Source organism: Scyliorhinus canicula, chromosome 8 (assembly GCF_902713615.1).
Source record: "Scyliorhinus canicula chromosome 8, sScyCan1.1, whole genome shotgun sequence".
Taxonomy (NCBI): Eukaryota; Metazoa; Chordata; class Chondrichthyes; order Carcharhiniformes; family Scyliorhinidae; genus Scyliorhinus; species Scyliorhinus canicula.
In genome coordinates this window covers 96736944-96759116 of record NC_052153.1, presented here as the reverse complement: position 1 = coordinate 96759116, position 22173 = coordinate 96736944, and the positions used below count along the sequence as shown (strand labels likewise).

General features: G+C 46.5%; 1 protein-coding gene across 5 annotated transcripts in view; it reads left to right on the top strand.

The window, feature by feature from the left end:
- Positions 1-11830: 11830 nt before the first annotated feature.
- mfsd3 (major facilitator superfamily domain containing 3) overlaps positions 11831-22173 on the top strand; it is a 138278-nt gene continuing 127935 nt past the window's right edge. The window contains exons 1-2 of one of the 5 annotated variants that reach the window (XM_038804957.1): positions 11831-13011; positions 15688-16413. In XM_038804957.1, the coding sequence (XP_038660885.1) occupies positions 15744-16413 (670 nt within the window). In that variant the 5' untranslated portion in view covers positions 11831-13011; positions 15688-15743. The remainder of the gene's footprint in view (positions 13012-15687; positions 16414-22173) is intronic. The other 4 variants (XM_038804961.1, XM_038804960.1, XM_038804958.1 and 1 more) reach the window with 4 other exon arrangements.

Sequence of the window (22173 nt, the reverse complement as noted above, 5' to 3'; positions counted from 1 at the left end):
CAGTAGTAGCCAGGTTCATGGCACCGTGGCTGGCTCTGCTGCACAGAAGGGCAGGCAAAAGACTGGCAGGGCCATAGTCATAGAACATAGAATGATACAGTGCAGTACAGGCTCTTCGGCCCTCGATGTTGCACCGACATGGAAAAAATCTAAAGGCCATCTAACCTACACTATGCCCTTATCATCCATATGCTTATCCAATAAATTTTTTAATGCCCTCAATGTTGGCGTGTTCACTACTGTTGCAGGTAGGGCATTCCACGGCCTCACATAGGGGATTCAATCGTAAGGGGAGTAGATAGGTGGTTCTGTGGTCAAAAACGAGACTCCCAAATGGTCTGTTGCCTCCCAGGTGCACGGGTCAGGCATGTCTCAGATCGGTTGCAGAACATTCTGAAGGGGGAGGGTGAACAGTCAGTTGTGGTGCATATAGGTAAAAAACAGGATGAGCTTGTAAATCCTACAAGCAGAATTTAGGGAGTTCGGAGCAAATTTTTCAAAACGTCGGACCTCTGAGGTAGTAATCTCGGGATTGCTACCAGTGCCACGTGGTAATCAGAGTAGAAGTGAAAGAATAGGCAAGATGAATGCGTGGCTTGAGAGATGGTGCAGGAGGGAGGGGTTCAGATTTTTGGGACATTGGGACCGGTTTTGGGGAGATGGGACTACTACAAATTGGACGGTCTACACTTGGGCCGGACTGGAACCAATGTACTTGGGGGTGCTTTTTCTAATGCTATTGGTGAGGGTTTAAACTAATGCGGCAGGGAGATGGAAACCAAATAAGGAGGTTAGTGGACAGTAAGGAGGTAGTAACTAAAGCCTGTAAGGAAATAGATCATGAAGTCAGCGAGACTAAGGGGAAGAGTAGGCAGGGAGCAGATGATGAATGCAAAGGGACTGTTGGTCTGAGGTACATCTGTTTTAATGCAAGAAGTGTAGGAGGTGAGGCAGATGAACTTGTGGCTTGGATTAGTACCTGGGAGTATGATATTGCTATTACTTGGTTGAGGGAAGGGCATGATTGGCAACTAAACATCCCAGGATATTGATGCTTCAGGAGGGATAGAGAGGGAGGTAAAAGGGGTGGAGGAGTTACATTACTGGTCAGAGGCTATCTCAGCTGTGCTGAAGGAGGGCACTATGGAGGACTCGAGCAGTGAGGCAATATAGGCAGAGCTCAGAAATAGGAAGGGTGCAGTAACAATGTTGGGGCTGTATTACAGACCTCCCAACAGTGAGCGTGAGATAGAAGTACAAATATATAAACAGATTCTATATAAACAGATTATGAAAAGATGTAGGAGCAACAGGGTGGTGGTGATAGGAGATTTTAATTTTCCCAACATTGACTGGGATACACTTTGTGTCAGAGGTCTAGATGGAGCAGAATTTGTAAGGAGCATCCAGGAGGGTTTTCTAGAGCAGTATGTAACTAGTCCAACTAGGGAAGGGGCCATACTGGACCTGGTGTTGGGGAATGAGCCTGGTCAGGTGGTTGAAGTTTCGGTCGGGGATTACTTTGGGAATAGTGATCACAATTCCGTAAGTTTTAGAATACTCATGGACAAAGCTGAGTGGTCCTAAAGGAAGAGTGCTAAATTGGAGGAAGGCCAACTATACCAAAATTCGGCAGGAGCTGGGGAATGTGGATTGGGAGCAGCTGCTTGAAGGTAAATCCACATTTGATATCTGGGAGGCTTTTAAAGAGAGGTTGATTAGAGTGCAGGACAGCCATGTCCCTGTGAAAATGAGGGATAGAAATGGCAAAATTAGGAAACCATGGATGACAGGTGAAGTTGTGAGTGTAGCTAAGAGGAAAAAGGAAGCATACATAAGGTCTAAGCGACTGAAGACAGCCGAAGCTTTGGAAGAATATTGGGAATGTAGGACCAATCTGAAACGAGGAATCAAGTGGGCTAAAGAGGACATGCAGTATCTTTAGCAAACAGGGTTAAGGAAAATCCCAAAGCCTTTTATTCATATATAAGGAGCAAGAGGGTAACTAGAGAATGGGACAATCCTTTCCATGACAAAGGAGGAAAGTTATGAAATGAAATGAAAATCGCTTATTGTCACGAGTAGGCTTCAATGAAGTTACTGTGAAAAGCCCCTAGTCGCCACATTCCGGCACTTGTCCGGGGAGGCTGGTACGGGAATCGAACCGTGCTGCTGGCCTGCTTGGTCTGCTTTAAAAGCCAGCGATTTAGCCTTGTGAGCCAAACCAGCCCCCCTGCGTGGAGTCAGAGAAAATAGGTGAGATTCTTAACAAGTACTTTGCATCGGTATTCACCGAGGAGAGGAACATGAAGGATACTGAGGTTTAGGATAGATGTTTGATTACTCTAGGTCAAGTCGGCATAAGGAGGGAGGATGAGTTGGGTATTCTAAAAGGCATTAAGGCGGACAAGCCCCAGGTCCGGATGGGATCTATCCCAGATTACTGAGGGAAGTGAGAGAGGAAATAGCTGGGGCCTTAACAGATATCTTTGCAGTATCCTTGAACACGGGTGAGGTGCCGGAGGACTGGAGAATTGCTAATGTCCCCTTGTTTAAGAAGTGTAGCAGGGATAATCCAGGTAATTATAGACCGGTGAGCCTGACATCAATGGTAGGGAAGCTGCTGGAGAAGATACTGAGGGATAGGATCTATTCCCATTTGGAAGAAAATGGGCTTATCAGTGATAGGCAACATGGTTTTGTGCAGGGAAGGTCATGTCTTACCAACTTAATAGAATTCTTTGAGGAAGTGACAAAGTTGATTGATGAGGGAAGGACTGTAGATATCATATCCATGGACTTCAGTAAGGCACTTGATAAGGTTCTCCATGGTAGGCTGATGGAGAAAGTGAAGTCTTATGGGGTCCAGGTTGTACTAGCAAGATAGATAAAGAACTGGCTGGGCAACAGGAGACAGAGAGTAGTAGTGGAAAGGAGTTCTCAAAATGGAGAACTGCGACCAGTGGTGTTCCACAGGGATCTGTGCTGGGACCACTGTTGTTTGTGATATATATAAATGATCTGGAGGAAGGTATAGGTGGTCTGATTAGCAAGTTTGCAGATGACACTAAGATTGGTAGAGTAGCAGATAGTGAAGGGGACTGTCAGAGAATACAGCAGAATATAGATAGATTGGAGAGTTAGGTGGAGAAATGGCAGATGGCGTTCAATCCGGGCAAATGCGAGGTAATGCATTTTGGAAGATCCAATTCAAGAGTGAACTATATGGTAAATGAAAAAGCCCTGGGGAAAATTGATGTACAGAAAGATCTGGGTGTTCAGGTCCATTGTACCCTGAAGGTGGCTGTGCAGGTCGACAGAGTGGTCAAGAAGGCATATGGCATGTTTTCCTTCATCATAAGGGGTATTGAGTACAAGAGTTGGCAGCTCATGTTACAGTTGTATAAGACTTTCGTTCGGCCAAATTTGGAATACTGCGTACAGTTCTGGCACATGACCAAAATGATGTGGATGCTTTGGAGAAGGTGCAGACAAGGTTAACCAGGATTTTGCCTGGTATGGAGGGCACTAGCTATGAAGAGAGGTTGAGTAGATTAGGATTATTTTCATTAGAAAGGCACAGGTTGAGGGGGACCTCATTGAGGTCTACAAAATCATGAGAGGTATACACAGGTGGCTAGCAAGAAGCTTTTTCCCAGAGTGGGGGACTCAATTACTAGGGGTCACGAGTTCAAGGTGAGAGGGGAAAAGTTTAAGGGAGATATGCGTGGAAAGTTCTTTATGCAGAGGGTCGTGGGTGCCTGGAATGCATTGCCAGCGGAGGTGGTAGAAGCGGCACGATAGCATCATTTAAGATGTATCGAGACAGATACATGAATGGGCAATGAGCAGAGGGATACAAATCCTTAGAAAATAGGCGACAGCTTTAGATAGAGGATCTGGATCGGCACAGGCTTGGAGGGCCGAAAGGCCTGCTCCTGTGCTGTAATTTTTCTTTGTTGTTTGCTCTTTGTATAAGTTTGTATAACCAGATACCTCTGCCTGGCTTTATATTCCCACGCACTCAATGGGTATGATTCTCTGGGCCTTGAGGGCAATGAGGCCGGTGAAAAACAGGAGAGGCTAAAACGAGAACCTGGGGAACCAAAGAGGTGTGCAACCATCTTCACTCACAGGCAATGAGCCCGGGGCACTGGGCATGCAGCCCCTGTGCTGGGGGTGGTGTATGTTGTGCAGCTCCGGTTGGTGGTGCACGGCTAAGGGGGGCTGGGGGTATCGAGGCTGCTCTGAGCGGCTCCAATAACCTTAGCCAATTCTTCTGAGGCCTCCTTGCTCTGCTGCTGTTATTTGAAACGTCCACCAGTTGCTCCATCAACCACTGAGTGCACAGCGCTGCCCCCTTGCCATTGCCACCCATGGGATGGGTCTGGGTTGCCACCCAGTGCTCCCTCTTCCTGGTTGGTGCCCATAGGGCCCTGGGTTTCACCTTGGTTCAGAGGCTGGCTCTGCCAGCCTTGTCAGCTCCCCAATGCATGCACGATTGTGTTGGCACCCTCGGCAATGCTCCGCATTGATTGAGCCATGCTCTGCAGCACCCCGGCAATGTGCCACATTGATTGAGCCATGCTCTGCAGCACCCCGGCAATGCACCACATTGATTGAGCCATGCTCTGCAGCACCTCGGCAATGCGCAACACTGATTGAGCCATGCTCTGCAGCACCTCGGCAATGCTCTGCACTGATTGAGCCATGCTCTGCAGCACCTCGGCAATGCGCAACACTGATTGAGCCATGCTCTGCAGCACCTCGGCAATGCGCAACACTGATTGAGCCATGCTCTGCAGCACCTCGGCAATGCTCTGCACTGATTGAGCCATGCTCTGCAGCACCTCGGCAATGCTCCACATTGATTGAGCCATGCTCTGCAGCACCTTGGCAATGCGCAACACTGATTGAGCCATGCTCTGTAGCACCCCGGCAATGCTCCGCACTGATTGAGCCATGCTCTGCAGCACCCCGGCAATGCGCAACACTGATTGAGCCATGCTCTGCAGCACCTCGGCAATGCTCCACATTGATTGAGCCATGCTCTGTAGCACCCCGGCAATGCGCAACACTGATTGAGCCATGCTCTGCAGCACCTCGGCAATAGCTGGGGCCTTAACAGATACCTGCTACTGGGACAAGGTCTGCAACACCTTGGCCATTCCCATCTGAGTGTGGGACATGTCCCACAGCACCTCATCAAGGTTAGCCTGGTACTGGATCTCCCAGCAAGTCGGACGTGCTGCCGAGACACTCTGCCATGGTCGTCATTGTCTGAGTGATGCTTTGGACACCTTCACTAATGGTGCCGACATGGTGCCCCAGGCTTTGCACTGCAGTCACCACCCTAGCGGTGTTGGCTTCAGTGACATGCATTTCCAGCGACATCTCCTGCGCCCGTAGCCTCTGGGACGCCTCCAATCGGCCATGGATTTGCTGACGTCTTCCTCTGAATGACCTGACCACATCCTAAAGTCTCTATCAACTCCGTGAATACCTTTTTCATAGGCTTAACATCAGGCTTGAACCCCTCTGGGTCCTGGGATCCAGCAGACCTCCAACTGCTGTATCGCCTTGGGGTTCCTGTCCCCACCTGATGTACATAGTAGCTGTCTGGTGCTCACCAGATTGTGCCCCAGAAGCCTGACCACTAACTTTTCCTACCGAGGTGCGTGTTTCTGCGCTGGTGGAGGGTGGGGACGACAACCGCGGCGCCTCGATCGTGTCTTCCTCGGAGCTTCCCTCTGAGGTGGTCTCAAGGGAGGTTGGAGAGGGGATGGGACAACACCTTCGGTTGGAGGACCTGTGGGAGAATGGACATGTGGTCAGTCGTATGCAATAACAACTCACGTTTGACAGTTCCTTCAGGTGGAACCCGGTGGTCCCTCACCTCTGTGGCGTCGCCAACCTCCTAGTGGTTAACCGTCCTCTGCCACCCCAGTCATCTCCAGGGTCCGTTCCTCGAAGGAGGTGAGGATTCTTAAGTCTAGCACCCCTCCACCAGTCTGGGCCCTCTTCCGGGGATTGTGGGAGAGATTTTCCTGAGACGACACAGATAGGGCATCGTTAGCCACATGCGTGGTTCACAGTGGTGGGAGGCGGGGTATGAAGGAAGTGTTCGGAAGAGTTGAATGTAGAATGGTGTGAAGGGCAGGGTTGGGTGTTGCATGGAGAGTTGGGGGGGGTGGATGCTCGCATGGGGGCGGAGGTCTCGGTCTGAAGCCGCAAATGTGGGTGTCTACTTACTTGTGCTGCCTGGTGTAGTTGGCCTACCGTTTTCCGGCTCTGGAGGCCTGTCGTCCTGGTCACACTCCTGGAGCTTACAGCCGCCAGCTTGTCCCAGGCAAAACCTGCTGCCGTGTGGCTGACCGTTCAAGACTCTCAGGGGAACATGACACCTCTCTTGGCCACCATTGCGTTAAGGTGCCTCCCCAAGTCTGCATCCCAAATCTTGGAGCTGCTCTCCTTTGCGCCATTGTTGCGAGCTGACTGTGATTGGCTGAACAAGTGCAGCTTAAGTACTGCTCGACCTTGTTAGCGGGGGGCTGGCGAGCACGGTGCCGGCAAATGGGCATGCAAGCCTTAATTTGCGGTGAGAAGCCTGTGATGCCTCGTTAAGTGGACCAATTAACATTGAATAGCGTTGCCAGCCTCGCTGGGCCGAGCGCCAGGAAGCTTGCAGCAGTTCCTGCTCACTTGATCACTTAGAAATCCTTCTGAAGAATCGTGCCCCATTTTTAATCAGTTCCAACCCTTGTTCCAGCCAGAATACATCATGGCTTTAAGAAATGCAAACTAGCATCAGATAGTGCTGGCTATGTGATGGTAGCCTTGCACAAACCTGTCCACCTACTCAGCCATGTAGCTCATCAACAGAGCATTCAGCACAAGCTAAACACCACTATCATTATAATCGGCAGGCAGTACAAAGCCTATGTACCACCTAAATCATTTTGTATAGGCACAGTTTGATCATGTAACATGAGCCCCAAGCCAGATTTTGGAAACAATTCAATTAAGCTCTCGTCTTTAAAATGGCATGAACTAAAGTACTTCAGAATAACTGATACTGAGTTTAGGATTGCAGCATAGATAAATAACTGGAGGTTCTCTCTCCTGGATGAAGGGGGACAGGACAGGATGTCAGCATTGGATCTGAAGATGGAGGTTAAGGTGTGGAGCCTGAGAAGCAATTGGAGGCTAGGGTTTGGAATTTGTAATAACTCTCATGAGAACCACGGGATGATTCAATTGACCTCCCTGTGGGGCTCGTGGAATACCAGCTCCCGTACTGAGGGGCGGTGGCCTAGCAACTGGAGCTCAGGAATCTTCAACTTCAAACTTCAAAATTCAACCAGGGCAAAAGAGAAAATATTGGGAGATAGACAAACAAAGTGAATAAGGCAAACTTCAAGGCTCTGTTTTGCATTAAAGTGGATGAACTAATCACGCAGATAGATATAAATGGGTATGATATTATTCAGATCGCAGAGGCATGGCTGCAGTGTAACCAGGGATGGGAACTGAATGTCCCGGGGTTTTCAGTATTTAGGAAGGACAGGCATAAAATAAAAGGTGGTGGCGTGGCACTGCTGATTAAAGAGGAAATTAACACAGTAGTGAGAAAGGATATTAGTTCTGACAATGTGGAGTCTGTATGGGTGGAGTTGAGAAATACCAAGGGGGAAAAAACATTAGTGGGTGTCATATATAGACCCCAAACTGCAGTGGTGAGCTTGGGAATGGCATTAAGCATGAAATTAGAGATGCATGTAATAAGGGATCATGGGTGATTTTCATCTTCACATAGATTGGGCAAATCAAATTAGCCACAATGCCGTAGAGGAGGAATTCCTGGAGTGTATATGGGATGGTTTTCTTGACCAATATGTGGAGGAATCAACTCAAGAGCAGGCCATCTTAGACTGGGTTCTGTGTAATGAGAAGGGAATCATTGCCAATCTGGCTGTAAGAGACCCCTTGGGGATGAGTGACCATAACATGATAGAATGTTTTATCAAGATGGAGAGTGAAGTAGTTGATTCGCAGACTAGGGTGCTAAATCTTAATGAAGGGAACTATGAAGATATGAGGCGTGAGTTGGCCTTCATAGATTGGGGAGAGTTACTTAAAGGGATGACAATGGATAGGCAATGGCAAACATTCAAGGAACGCATGAGGGAACTACACCTACTGTTCATTCCTGTCTGGCACAAAAGCAAAATGGGTAAGAGGGCCAATCCATGGCTTACAAAAGAAATTAGAAATAGTATCCGATCCAAGGAAAAAGCATACAGATTGGCCAAGAAGAATAATAGGTCTGAAGATTGGGAGCAGTTTAGAATTCAGCAAAGAAGGATGGAGGGATTGATTAAGAAGGGTAAAGGACAGTACGAAAAGAAGCTTGCAGGGAACATAAAAACTGACACTAAGAGTTTCTATCAAAGAGAAAGAGATTGGTAAAGAGAAATGTAAGCCCAATACAGACAGAAACAGGAGAATGCATACTCATGGACAAAGAAATGGCTGAGCAATTGAATACATACTTTGGTTCTGTCTTCACAAACGAGGACACAAATCAGATACCAGAAATGTTGGAGAATGAAAGGTTTAGTGAGAGGGAAGAACTGAGGGAGATCAACATCAGTAGAGAAATGGTGCTGTGAAAATAGATGGGATTGAAGGTGGATAAATTCGCAAGGCCTGAGAATCTGCATCCCAGAGTGCTGAAGGAGGTGGCTTTGGAAATAGTGGATGCATTGGTGGTCATCTTCCGGGATTCTATAGACTCTGGAACAGTCCCTGAAAATTGGAGGGTAGCTCACATCACTCCAAAATTCAAAAAGGGAGGTAGAGGGAAAGCAGGGAATTATAGACCAGTAAGCCTAACATCAGTAGTGGGGAAGCTTTTTAATCCATTATGAAGGACTTTATAGCGGAACATTTGGAAAGCAGTGGCAGGATCAGTCAGAGTCAGCATGGTTTATGAAGGGAAAATCGTGCTTGACAAATCTGTTGGAATTCTTTGAAGATGTAACCAGTACAGTTGACAAGGGGAGCCAGTCAATGTGGTATATTTGGACTTTCAGAAGGCATTTGACAAAGTTCCGCATAAGGGACCCCAGCTATTCACAATATATATTAAAGATTTGGATGAGGGAACAAAGTGTAACATCTCAAAGTTTGCAGATGATACCAAGTTAGGTGGGAGGGTGAATTGTGACGAGGATGCAAGGATCCTACAGCATGATCTGGACACTTTGGGTGAGTGGACAATTCAATGGCAGATGTGTTACAATTTGGATAAGTGTGAGGTTTATTCACTTTGGAAACAAAAACAGGAAGGCAGAATACTACCTGAATGGTTGTAAATTGGGAGAGGGGAGTGTGCAGCAGGACTTGTGGCCTTGTGCAACAGTCACTGAAGGTAAGCATACAGTTGCAGCAGGCGGTAAAGAAGGCTAATGGTATGTTGGCCTTCATTGCGAGAGGTTTCGAGCATAGAAGCAGGGATGTGTGTGCAGTTGTACAAGGCCTTGGTCAGGCCACCCCTGGAGTATTGTGTGCAGTTTTGGTCTCCTTCTCTGAGGAAGGATGTTCTTGCTCTCGAGGGAGTGCAGCGAAGGTTTACAGGGCTGATTCCAGGGATGGCGGGACTGTCATATGAGGAGAGATTGACTAGGTTGGGATTGTTCTTGCTGGAGTTCTGAAGAATGAAGGGGGTCTCATAGAGTCTTGTAAAGTTCTGCCAGGACTAGACAAGGTAGATGCAGGGACCATCTTACCAATGATGGGTGTGTCTACAACCAGGGGTCACAGTCTGAGGATTCAGTGTGAACCATTTCGGACAGAAATGAGGAGAAATTTCTGCACCCAAAGAGTGGTGAGCCTGTGGAATTCATTACCTCAGGAAGTAGTTGATGCTAAATCATTGAATATATTCAAGAGGTGGCTAGATATAGCACTTGGGGAGAATGGGATCAAAGGCTATGGGGAGAAAGCAGGATTAGGCTATTGAGTTGGATGATCAGCCATGATTGTGATGAATGGCGGAGCAGGCTCGAAGGACCAAAAGGCATCCTCCTGCGCCTATCTTCTGTGTATCTATGTATGTATGCATCTTGTACTTAAAAGCTGGCCCGGATTGGGACCGGCAAGATCGGTAGTCCCGACTAGGACTTACGTGCTTTTGCCACATTGTGGCCTTTACTTTTGTTTTTCAAAATAAACCTTCTTTGTGTAACCTTCTTGGGACTCATGAAGATATTATAGAATTTGATTGTGTGATAGAGGAGCCTTGTGAGGTTCAACTGCAAGCAGGAGATCTTTGAGACTGGAGTTAATGTAGATGTAAGTTTAGGAAAACTTATCAGAGCTTTATTAGTGTCACAAGTAGGCTTACATTAATATTGCAATGCAGTTACTGTGAAAATCCCCTCGTCATCACACTCCAGCGCCTGTTCGGGTTCACTGAGGGAGAATTCAGAATGTCCAATTCACCTAACAAGTACATCTTTTGGGACTTGTGGGAGGAAACTGGAGCATCTGGAAGAAACACACGCAGACAAGGGGAGAACATGCAGACTCAGTACAGAAAGTGACCCAAGCCAAGAATCAAACCCGGGTCCCTGCCGCTGTGAAGCAACAGTGCTAAACACTGTGCAACCGTGCCAGTTTGGATCAATCAGGAGGTGAGATATTCTCCACAGAATTTGCGGTCTCTGGCCTGCTCTTGTAGCTGTACTATTTATATGGTTGCTTCAGTTCAGTTTCTGGTCAACCCCAAGGGTGCTGATATCTCAGGAAATATCTGCATAAACGGTTCATGTACCAATTTCTGCATACTTGAACATAAGTCTTGAGGGCTTTTACTGAGGCAATCTAATCCATCAGGCTTTTGGCAACGTACTAGTACATAGAATTTACTGTGCAGAAGGAGGCCATTCGGCCAATCTAGTCTGCAAAGGCCTTTGTAAAGAACACCCCATTTAAACCCACACTTCCAACCTGTCCCTGTAACTCAGTAACCCCACCTAACCTTTTTTTTGGATACTAAAGGCAATTTAGCATGGCCAATCCACCTAACCTGCACATCTTTTGAGGAAACCGGAGCACGCGAAGAAACCCACGCAGGCACAGGGAGAACGGGCAGACTCCACAGTGACCCAAGCTGGGAATCGAACCTGGGACCTTGGATCTGTGAAGCAACTGTGCTAACCATCGTGTTACCGTGCTGCCCCCATTGATTAAAGAGATGCCTATTGATTAAGCATCCTGACATCCTTAATAGTGGTCAATACCTGCCACTTGTGTTGTACTGCTGTCACTCCCATGGCGCGAGGGTTCATTGCTTCCACTGATTTACAGGAATGCAGACCGCAGTTGAGTGACTCTTTGAAAGCCCCTTCCTGCAGTTTGGTTATTATATAGTTGTGACCTCAAGGGGTAGAGCGACTAGACGGAGAAAAAAAAAACTAAAGGAGATAGGGGGGGGGGGGGGGGAGTGATAAGGGGGGGGGGGGGGGAGTGATAAGGGGGGGGGGGGGGAGTGATAAGGGGGGGGAGTGATAAGGGGGGGGAGTGATAAGGAGGGGGGGAGTGATAAGGGAGGGGGGGTGATAAGGAGGGGTGGGGGTGATAAGGAGGGGTGGGGTGGGGGTGATAAGGAGGGGTGGGGGGTGGGTGATAAGATGGGGGGGGTGGGGTGATAAGGAGGGGGGGTGGGGTGATAAGGAGGGGGGGGGGTGGGGTGATAAGGAGGGGGGGGGGGTGATAAGGAGGGGGGGGGGGGGGAGGTAAGCACGACATGGTTTGCCGAATGGCGTCTTCCCATGCTGTAACCGCAATCTAAGAGGTCCCGATCTCCAGCAGCATTCTGCCCTCAAAAACTTTCACTTCCCAGTTTGTAGCTGACGCCCTTTCACGGAGGCTGTTTGGTGACTCATAAACATGCGTCCGGGTTGAGCTGGCAAGGGGACGACAATGAGAGTGAGAAAGACCGGCAGCCCGAACTGAGTAAGCACAGGGAACCCTTCACTACATCAGACTGTCCCTGTCGATTGTCCTTGGACAGGGTGACTATCAGATTGCAGGTTGTCCCTGGGCAGGGTGACAATTCGACTGCAGGACAGGGTGACAATTCGACTGCAGGTTGTCCCTGGACAGGGTGACAATTCGACTGCAGGTTGTCCCTGGACAGGGTGACAATTCGACTACATGTTGTCCCTGGGCAGTGTGACTATTCGACTACAGGTTGTTCCTGGAAAGGGTGACTATCAGATTACAGATTGTCTCTGGACAGAGTGATTATTCGACTGCCGGTTGTCCTTGGATAGGGTGACTGCAGATTATCCCTATGCAGGGTGACTATTCGACTGCGGATTGTCCCTGCATTGACAGGGTGACTATGCCCCTCCTGATTGTCTCCCGCAGTGAGCACAAGGGTAAGCCGCTGCACCAGATTGTTACAATGTTTCTCTCCCACTGTCCCCGGACAAGATGAGCAGAGAGTTCCCCCATCCCCCAGCCGCGTGTCAGACGGCAGATTGTTACAATGTCTCTCCCCCATTGTCCTCCGACATTCTGCTATTGTCCGGGGGCCTTCCGGCGCCTCGCAGGAACCTGAGCTGCTGTTGGTTTTGTTGAAGAAAGGCCGAGACTGACTGCAAATCGCCTTCACCCCTGGAGTGGCTTGGAGCAGGTACAACAGGGTGGTATAGTTCAGTTAACGCTGTCAACATTATCTTGAATGACAAAAAAAACGCAGGCAGCAACAAACAATCCAAGAGTGAATCATCGACAAGCTGCTTCTGCAATGGATTTGTTAGGGCTGTGAAGGCACTTTTTCAAGAGATCTGTCGTTGAATCTATCCATTATTACTACCTCTTTTTCCTCACATTCTATGCCTTCGTAACCTCGGGTTACCAACCCATTAAACGTCATGGCGTTCCCAGGAAGTAAAGGTTAATCCTCAGAGCACTTCTGAAAGAAACCAAGAAGGAAACGTTAAGTGTTTCTTTTCATTTATTTTGCGTTATTAGTTAGACAATTATTGGTAGATATAATGTTTTTTTTGACAGCTAGTCAAGAATCATCTAATTGGATAGCAAAGGGGCTATCTGCCTTCCAATTGCTGAGGATAGGTGGAATTAATTGGTGTTTTAGGTGATGGTGTGAGGGCACGTTGTTTGGAGGCAGGGATCACATGATTGAACTTCCAGGAATACATCTAACCAGCGTTTGCAACCTTAATGTCAGCTCTACATTCAACCATACCCATACAATGCCATCTTTTGCCCTTCATAAACTCCAACTTGTTCTTGCATCCTTGCATCCAGCAATAAGCCACTGCTCTTTCAATCTCTGCAGATCTTCATTTGCCTCTTCCCCCAATACATTACATTTAAACTCCTGAAGTAGGGTGGTCTTTCCAAGGGCAGGTACAGACTCAGTGATCGAATGGCCTCCTTCTGCATTGTGAATTCTATGATTCTATATCTACACACCCTGTCATTTTACTCTACCTTTGCTATCGTCTTTTACTCAACATGATCTCCTTCCAACAAATGCTGTGTCCCTCTGACACCTGGGACGGGATTTTCCATTGACTGACGCCAAAATCGGGAAACGCGATTGGGCGGAGAATATGTTCTGATGGTAAAATCGCAGCGGGTGCCGATTTGATGCCAAATCGCAATTCTCCATTACCTTGACAGCGGCGTCAATGTGGTCCGGAACGCATGTATAGTAAACATAATTTGCATGTCATTAGCGGGCCCGACCTGGTATTCTCCAGGGTCTTCTCAATGCTCCGCCTCCGATGGGCTGAGTTCCCCATGGCGTGGTTCACTTGTGTTTTTAAAAATAGTGAAACTGGCATCTGGCTGCTGAGTGAGAGGGGGTATGGAAAGTGTCCAACATCGCCATAGTTTTCTGACAGTTGTGCTGCTGGCCGGGAGTCTTTAGCCAGGGCCGGGGCGAGTTGTGGGGGCTTGTCTCCCCCCCCCCCCCCCCCCCCCCCCCCCAAGGCCATCCCTCCTTAGATGGCTCTGGCCCCAGCCGACCCTTCAGCTGTATTGGCGAGCTCCCACATAACCAGTGCCATTTTGTTGGCTGGGATGAGTCTGTGTGGAGATTGTAATGTGTAAACACGGCTGCAGCTTGTCAGCCTCCCGAGTGTCAATCACGGACTCGGCGAATCCCTCACCATTCTTCATTGGAATCGACTGTGTTCCACGTGACGCCGGTGCTAGCCCCTCCACAGTTGCCGAATTGATCCAGGTTCGGTGTTTTTCTGTCGTGAAAGTCGATGAGTTGTGCATCGGCGTCAACTCTTAGTCTCAGAAACGGAGAATCCCGCCCCTAGTCTTTTGTGCAACCTCCCCTTCACTTGACCACTAATGGGGCAACATTCTTGGCATCTTGATTTTAATTTATAGAACACTCTAAATCCCTCCATAACTCTACACATCTTATAAGCTTTATCCTAACATATCTCGTCAACTCACCCTGAACCATTCTAATCTATCCTTTGTTTGGAATCCATTTATTTAACTGTACGCATGTTTCTCAATAAGCACATGGGAGGTGGTAAACTGTAAAAAAATATTTTAGGTTGTGGATATAATTATTGGAAGGAAAATTAAATATGATTTCTCTTCAGACTGTTTCACATTTTTTATCAGATATCTCAAATCCAAACTTGACAGCTTTCCCTGTTATTAAATTTAACATCAAACCTTCTGTTTTTCAGTGAACATTTGGGAAAGAATGACGAGAAGAACTTGCATTAATTTAGTGCTGTTAAACGCTCAAGAGTACTGCCATATTCCCAAAGATCTGTGGATCAAGAATTGGCCTGTTCAATCACATGAAAACCCATGGCAGAAACCTTGAGTAGACGCCATCCTCAAACTGAGGGACTGCTGATGATCCTCACATCATCTCAAAGTGCTTCACAGCCAATAATTCGCTTTCGAAGTAGACTTACTGATGTGTTTGAAGTATACATACTGCTGTGTTTGCCTCAATAATTACAGCTGATTTACACACAATATGTTCCCACAAACAGCAACTGAGTCCAGTTACCTGCTTTAGTGATATTGGTTAACCTAGCCTGCATTGCAAACAGATTATGTCCTGGAATTTTATTTTCGCTGGTGAAAGTGTAATCTATATGAACAATGATATTGACTGCAAAGGTTACTTAGTTAACTCTTTGACCACAGCAGGTTTAAAAAGATACTAAAAGCAAAATACTGCAGATGCTGGAAATCTGAAATAAAAAATAGAAAATACTGGGAAGCATCTGTGGAGAGAGAAACAGTTAATGTTTTGAGTTCATATGACTCTTAATTTTCAGCGATTCTTCATACAGACTTGAAACGTTAACTCTGTTTCTCTCTCCACAGATGCTGCCAGACCTACTGAGTCTTTCCAGGATTTTCTATTTCTTATTTGAGATATTAGCTGTTTATGTGTTGGCTAGTTTTTAAACTCGCACATAACGAAACAAAATTAGTACCAATATTACTGCAATAAATCTACTCGATTAATAGGATTTAAAAAAATATTTTAACATTAATCCTACAATACTAAAATTAACATCTAATTAACACTGCAACTTTAGAGTGAAATTAATAATATTGGTGTCATAATTAGAAAACTTTTCTTTGTTGCAGGTTTTGGATTCATCACATGGAAGGGCTTGTTTCACCTTTGAGAACACACATTTGAAATGGCATCCTTCAAACTGAAATTATTTGGCTTGCTGTACTTTGTACAGGGAATTCCCTATGGATTGCAATCCAATTTATTACCAATTTACCTCAGAACTATTGGACTTTCATTCACCAAAATTAGTTTGACTAAACTGTTGTATTTCCCATGGCTACTTAAGATACTATGGGCTCCATTTGTGGATCAGTATGGGACAAAGCAGAAATGGCTGCTGTCTAGCATGTTTGGACTGTTTCTATGCTGTTTAGTAATGTCGAGACTACATCCAAAGACTGATTTCTCAGCTATGTCCTTCGTCTTGGTGATGATGAACTTCTTTGCTTCAGTTCAAGATATTGCTGTTGATAGCATGGCGGTGCGATTGCTCAGTAATGAGGAAGTTGGCTATGGCAACACCATCCAAGTTGTGGGCTATAAGACTGGCTCTCTCGTTGCAGGAGCAGGGTTTTTGACAGTGATGGACCACATTAGCTGGGATATGCTTTTTATAGTGATCTCTGTTATCTATGTGGTAGCTATAATTTGTGCTTGTTTCACTCCTGAACTTCCAAGAACATCTGAATCAGAAGCCACATTGCCAGTGCTAAATCCCCGTAAAATATTTAAAGAAATATTTCGAGTGCCTGGAACAATTTGGACTCTAATTTATGTCGTGATTTATAAATTAGGTGAGTCCATTTTACTTAATTATGAATATATCACATTTAATATTTCTTTTACTCGACCTTTATTGTTTACCAATAGCTGACCTACATTATTGCGCTGTTGTATTAGGCAGAATTTAATGGTCGCAGGGATGGGCTCATCCACTGGCTGGAGAGCCAGTGGCAACTCTCTCATGGCCATTTACAGGAACCCTGATAGGATCAGGCACCTCCCGGCTCTGCAGGACAAATGTCCCACCTCTGAGATCAGCCCCCCTGGAATAATGGCAACAGCCGGTATTGCAGTAGGCCCTTGCAGCAGAATCTTTGCTGGAGCCCCACAACACAGGTTAGTGGGGTGAGATTGCTGGGGCCAGTCAGGGAAGCCATGGTGGGGAGGGATGAGAGGTGGGTCTGTATAAAGGACAGGGTGATGTCTTACTGTGGGGGAAGCCCTTGGCACCGACAGACCCCTCCATTGGACACAGGGTGCTTGAGCAGGAGGAGCCATCCTCCCCACGGCAGACTACAAGCATCCCTGTCAGGGTTTAGCGTGACCGCGGCCACTGCCGGTTGAATACCAGTGGCAGTGGGGTGAGGCACTTAAGTGGTCACTTATGGCCTCAATTGGTCTCCAGGTGGGAAAGCCCTTTTCAACCATTTCTGCCCTGGTCATAATTAAGGGATGTGAGAGAGGTGATGGACTCTCCACCCGAACTTTACCATCCCATTACATGGACCGACCCTCCTTCACCAGGGGAGAGAATTAATTCCTGCCTATTGCCTTAATTCACTTACGAGGTGAATATCTATACACTGTTGTACTTCTATTTGTTCGTGAAATCTAAATAGACATATTTCATCGCAACAGCCTAGAAAAAGGCCTCCAGAATATTTTAAACTAAGTGAACTATGGAAAACTAAGTCTAGTACGCTTGGAGAGATAGATTATGGCTACATTAGAGCTAAAAGTAGGCTAGAGGAAGTGTGCCGTGTGCAAGTCCAATGAAAGTCAAAATGCAAAGTTGAATCAGCTACAATTTTTTTGTTGATCTGTTTAGTTTTAATTATAAGGCAGTGATCAATTAGTGCCTGATTGAAATAGTTTTGGAAGAAAAAAGAATGGAGATGCTGATCATTTTGCAAGTGCTGTCATAGTTCAAATGTATGCTATTGCCTGATGTAATTTATGTCTTTTCAAAATGATACTGTTCTTTTAAAAATACATGTAGCATTCTAACTCCTAAGACACCTTTTCACAGATTGTTTAGGAAACAATGCTCATTTTCTGTTCCAATGAATATGAGTGTTATCGGTCCATTTGACTTTGGTCTATAGATGGCCTTGGTGGTTTCAAATAAACTTTGCATATCATGGTGGTCAACATATTATTGGATCTTATCCACTTGTGCTACTGTGCTAGGCAGCACGGTAGCACAATTGGATAGCACTGTGGCTTCACAGTGCCAGGGTCCCAGGTTCGATTCCCTACTGGGTCACTGTCTGTGCGGAGTCTGCACATTCTCCCCGTGTCTGTGTGGGTTTCCTCTGGGTGCTCCGGTTTCCTCCCACAGTCCAAAGACGTGAAGGTTAGGTGGATTGGCAATGATAAATTTCTCTTAGTGATCAAAAAGGTTAGGAGGGTTATTGGGTTACGGGGATAGGGTGGAAGTGAGGGCTTAAGTGGGTCGGTGCAGACTCGATGGGCCGAAAGGCCTCCTTCTACACTGTATATGTTCTATATTCTATGTTGTTCTATGTTCTGTCTCTTGAGATTTTGCTTCCCACCGCGTGCCAGATTTGTCTTTAGCTGATGGAGTGCTGCCTTTTTGACTTGCTACCTTGGGTTTTTCTGCGAGGCAATGAAGGCTGGTTGTATTGTTTTCACTGAACCAGCCCTGGTGATGTCAATGCTCAAATTCAGGATGCAAGATTCTGCTACAGCTGATTTTATTTGATCCCATTGTTCTGGAATTGAGGTGGATGTCTGACGATTTTGCACTTTGGTCATGAGCTGTGCTTGAAATCCCTCGCTTTGATTGGGAGCTTTTAAGACTGAGATATTGGTCTTCCTCTTGGATTTTGAGCATTGCAATGTCTTGGTGCGAGGTGAATGTGCATCAGCAGTCGAATAAGTTAATGACATATCCAGTAGACAACAGCCCTGCATTGTTTGAGTGATACAGACATCATTTAGATCCTTTACACAAACAATGACATAGTGCAGGAAGTGCCAATGTTTTGACCTAGAATTCATCCATGTAGTTTTTCATTTGCCCTGCTGTTGGAAGAGGGTGTTTGGTATAATGAGGCCATGTTTACAAAACAGCAAACTTCCCTTTGCTCCAGGATGGCATCTCTCTTCTTATGGATAACAATGCCATCTGTCGATGCTGGAAAGAGCATTTTGAACAACTCATCAACTGTGAATCCACAGTGGCAGTTCTCCAGGCTCTTCCCTAGTATCCTGTGGTAGAATCTATGGATGAATCACAATTGATGGGAGAACCGCAACTAGCAATCAAATTGATGAAAAACAATAAAGCTTGTGGCTCCAATGGTATTCCAGTTGAAGTCCTCAAAGCTGGAGGGCATTTTCTCACATCAAGAAGATTCCACAAACTCATCCTATGGATTTGGGAGGAAAAAGAGCTCTCCTCAACTTCAGGAATGCAATAATTGTACTTATTTTCAAAAAGAGGGATAAATCCACCATGCCTTCTGGATTCAATAGGAAGACCAGCGAACAAACATTAGTATCCTTGAAGCCAGCTCCACAAGCATTCAGGCACAGCTTCTGTAAAATCAGCTGAGATGTACTGAACACTGTGCCTAGATGGCTGAAAAGTGTCTCCTCCATCAGGTCCTAATTTCTCAACTGTCAAATGGCCCATGTTCCAGGAAAGGGCAAAGAAAATGTTTCAAAGATTCTCTGAAGCTCACCTTATAGCTTAGAAGCTTTGACATTCATGACTATGTAGTCCTGCCACATCCAGCTGTGAATGGTGGTGGACAATTAAACAACTCAGTGGAGGAGGAGGCTCTACAAATATCCCCATCCTCAATGATGATGCAGCCCAGCACATATGTGCAAAAGATAAGGCTGAGGCATTTGCAGCAATGAGTGCCGAGGTAATGATCTATCTCGGTCTCCTCCAGAGGTCCCCAGCATCACAGATATCAGTCTTCAGCCAAGATGATTCACTCTACCTGATATCAAGAAACGGCCAAAGGTACTGGATACTGCAAAGGCTTTGGGCACTGACAATACCCCAGCAATAGCACTGAATGCTTGTGCTCCAGAACTGACACCATCCCTAGCCAAGCTGTTCCAGTACAGATACAACACTGGCATCTACCTGGCAATGTGGAAAATTGCCCAGGTATGTCCTATACACAAGAAACAGAAAAAATCCAAGCCAGTCAATTACTGCCCTATCAGTCTATTCTTCATCATTAGCAAAGTGATGGAAGGAATCTATCAAGCGGCACTTATTCAGCAATAACCTGCTCACGGACATTCAGTTTAGGTTCCACTAGGTTCACTCAGCTCCTGTCCTCATTACAGCCTTAGTTCAAACATGGACAAAAGAGCTGAATGCGAGAGGTGAGGTGAGCATTACTGTCCTTGACATTAAGGCAGCATTTGACTGAGTATGGCATCAAGGAGCCCTAGCTAAACTTAAGTCAATGGGAATTAGAGGGAAAGATTTCCGCTGGTTGGAGTCATATCTGGTACAAAGGAAGATGGTTTTGGTGGTTGCAGGTCAATCATCTCAGCTCCAGGACATAACTGCAGAAGTTCCTCAGAGTAGTGTCCTGGGCCCAACTATCTTCAGCTGCTTCATCAGTGACCTCCCTTCCGTCATAAGGTCAGAAGTAGGATGTTTGTGGATGACTGCACAATGTTCAGCACCATTTGCGACTCCTCAGATGATGAAGTAGTCCATGTCCAAATGCAGCAAGACCTGGACAATATCAGGCTTGGGCTGACAAGTGGCACGTTATATTCAATAAAAGTCTGGAATTAAAAGTCTAATGTTGACCGTGAAACCATTCTAAAAACTCATCTGGTTCACTAATGTCCTTTAAGGAAGGAAATCTGCCATCCTTACCAGGTCTGGCTGACATGTTTCTCTGACATGACTCTTGAAATGGCCTAGTAAGTCATTCAGTTCAAGGGCATTTAGAGACGGGCAATAAATACTGGCCTAGCCACATGAGTCTTTAAACACATTTAAATAAGGGGAGGTTGTTGGGTTACGGGTATAGGGTGGATACGTGGGTTTGAGTAGGGTGATCATTGCTCGGCACAACATCGAGGGCCGAAGGGCCTGTTCTGTGCTGTACTGTTCTATGTTCTATGTTAAATATGCTCAGCCGGTTTGAAGCCAGAGTCGCCCAGTTCCGGGGATACCCCGGCCCTGTCGGCACAGCCTGAGGCCGGCGGAAATACTGTGGTTGAGTACAATTCTGCAGCTGCTGATGGCCCACAGCGCCTCATGGATATCCAGTCTTGATTTCTAGACCTGATCGAAATCTATCCTACACAATCTATATTTGAGGGAGAAAGGAATAGAAGGATATGCTTACAGGATAGGATGAATAGAATTCATGTGGATCCAGCATAAACCTGTTGGGCCAAATAGCCTGTTGCTTTCCTCTGAATATGGACAGTGATTGGAGAGTAGACTGGAACCATGATGGGGCAGCATGGTAGCATAGTGGTTAGCACTATGGTTTCATAGCACCAGGCTCCCAGGTTCGATTCCCGCTTGGGTCACTGTCTGTGCGGAGTCTGCACATTCTCTCTGTGTCTGCGTGGGTTTCCTCCGGGTGCTCCGATTTCCTCCCACAGTCCAAAGATGTGCAGGTTAGGTTGATTGGCCATGCTAAATTACCCTTAGGTTAGATGGGGTTGTTGGGTTACGGGGATAGGGTGGAGGTGTGGGCTTAGGTAGGGTGCTCTTTCCAAGAGCCGGTGCAGACTCGATGGGCTGAATGGCCTCCTTCTGCACTGTAAATTCTATGATTCTCTGATCATATTGAATGGCAGAGCAGACTCAACAGCAGTATGCTCTACTGCTTTTATCTCTTGCGCTCTATGCTCAGATTCATGTTGCTACTTACCCGCGTTTTCCTGAGGCAGTTTGGGGTTATTGGTTGAGACGGAAAGAGTCCATTTAGCTCATATGCACCAGCATGGCACACGGCTTTGAGTGCATGAGCGCCTCCATCGAGAGGATGTTTAACCTCATGAAGAGCTATGTACAATAACACTCTGAATTGATGCAGGAAAACGCATACAGACAAGCACAAAATGAATACTATGCTCTGAATCATGGATTAGTCGAGTGGCATTGACAACACAAAGAGGCATGAAGTGGATGCCAGTTGTACCCACTAGAAGGGCACAGATCTCAGACTATCTGACGAGATAAGCACAGTCTCCTGTGGCACTGATTGTCTGACATATTCATAGAACAGAACAGCACAGAACAGGCCCTTCGGCCCTCGATGTTGTGCCGAGCATTGTCTGAAACCAAGATCAAGCTATCCCACTCCCTGTCATTGGTGTGCTCCATGTGCCTACCCAATAACCGCTTGAAAGTTCCTCAAGTGTCCGACTCCACTATCACAGTAGGCAGTCCATTCCACACCCTAACCACTCTCTGAGTAAAGAACCTACCTCGAATATCCCTCCTCGATCTCCCACCCTGAATCTTATAGTTATGCCCCCTTGTAACAGCTACATCCACTCGAGGAAAGAGTCTCTGAACGTCC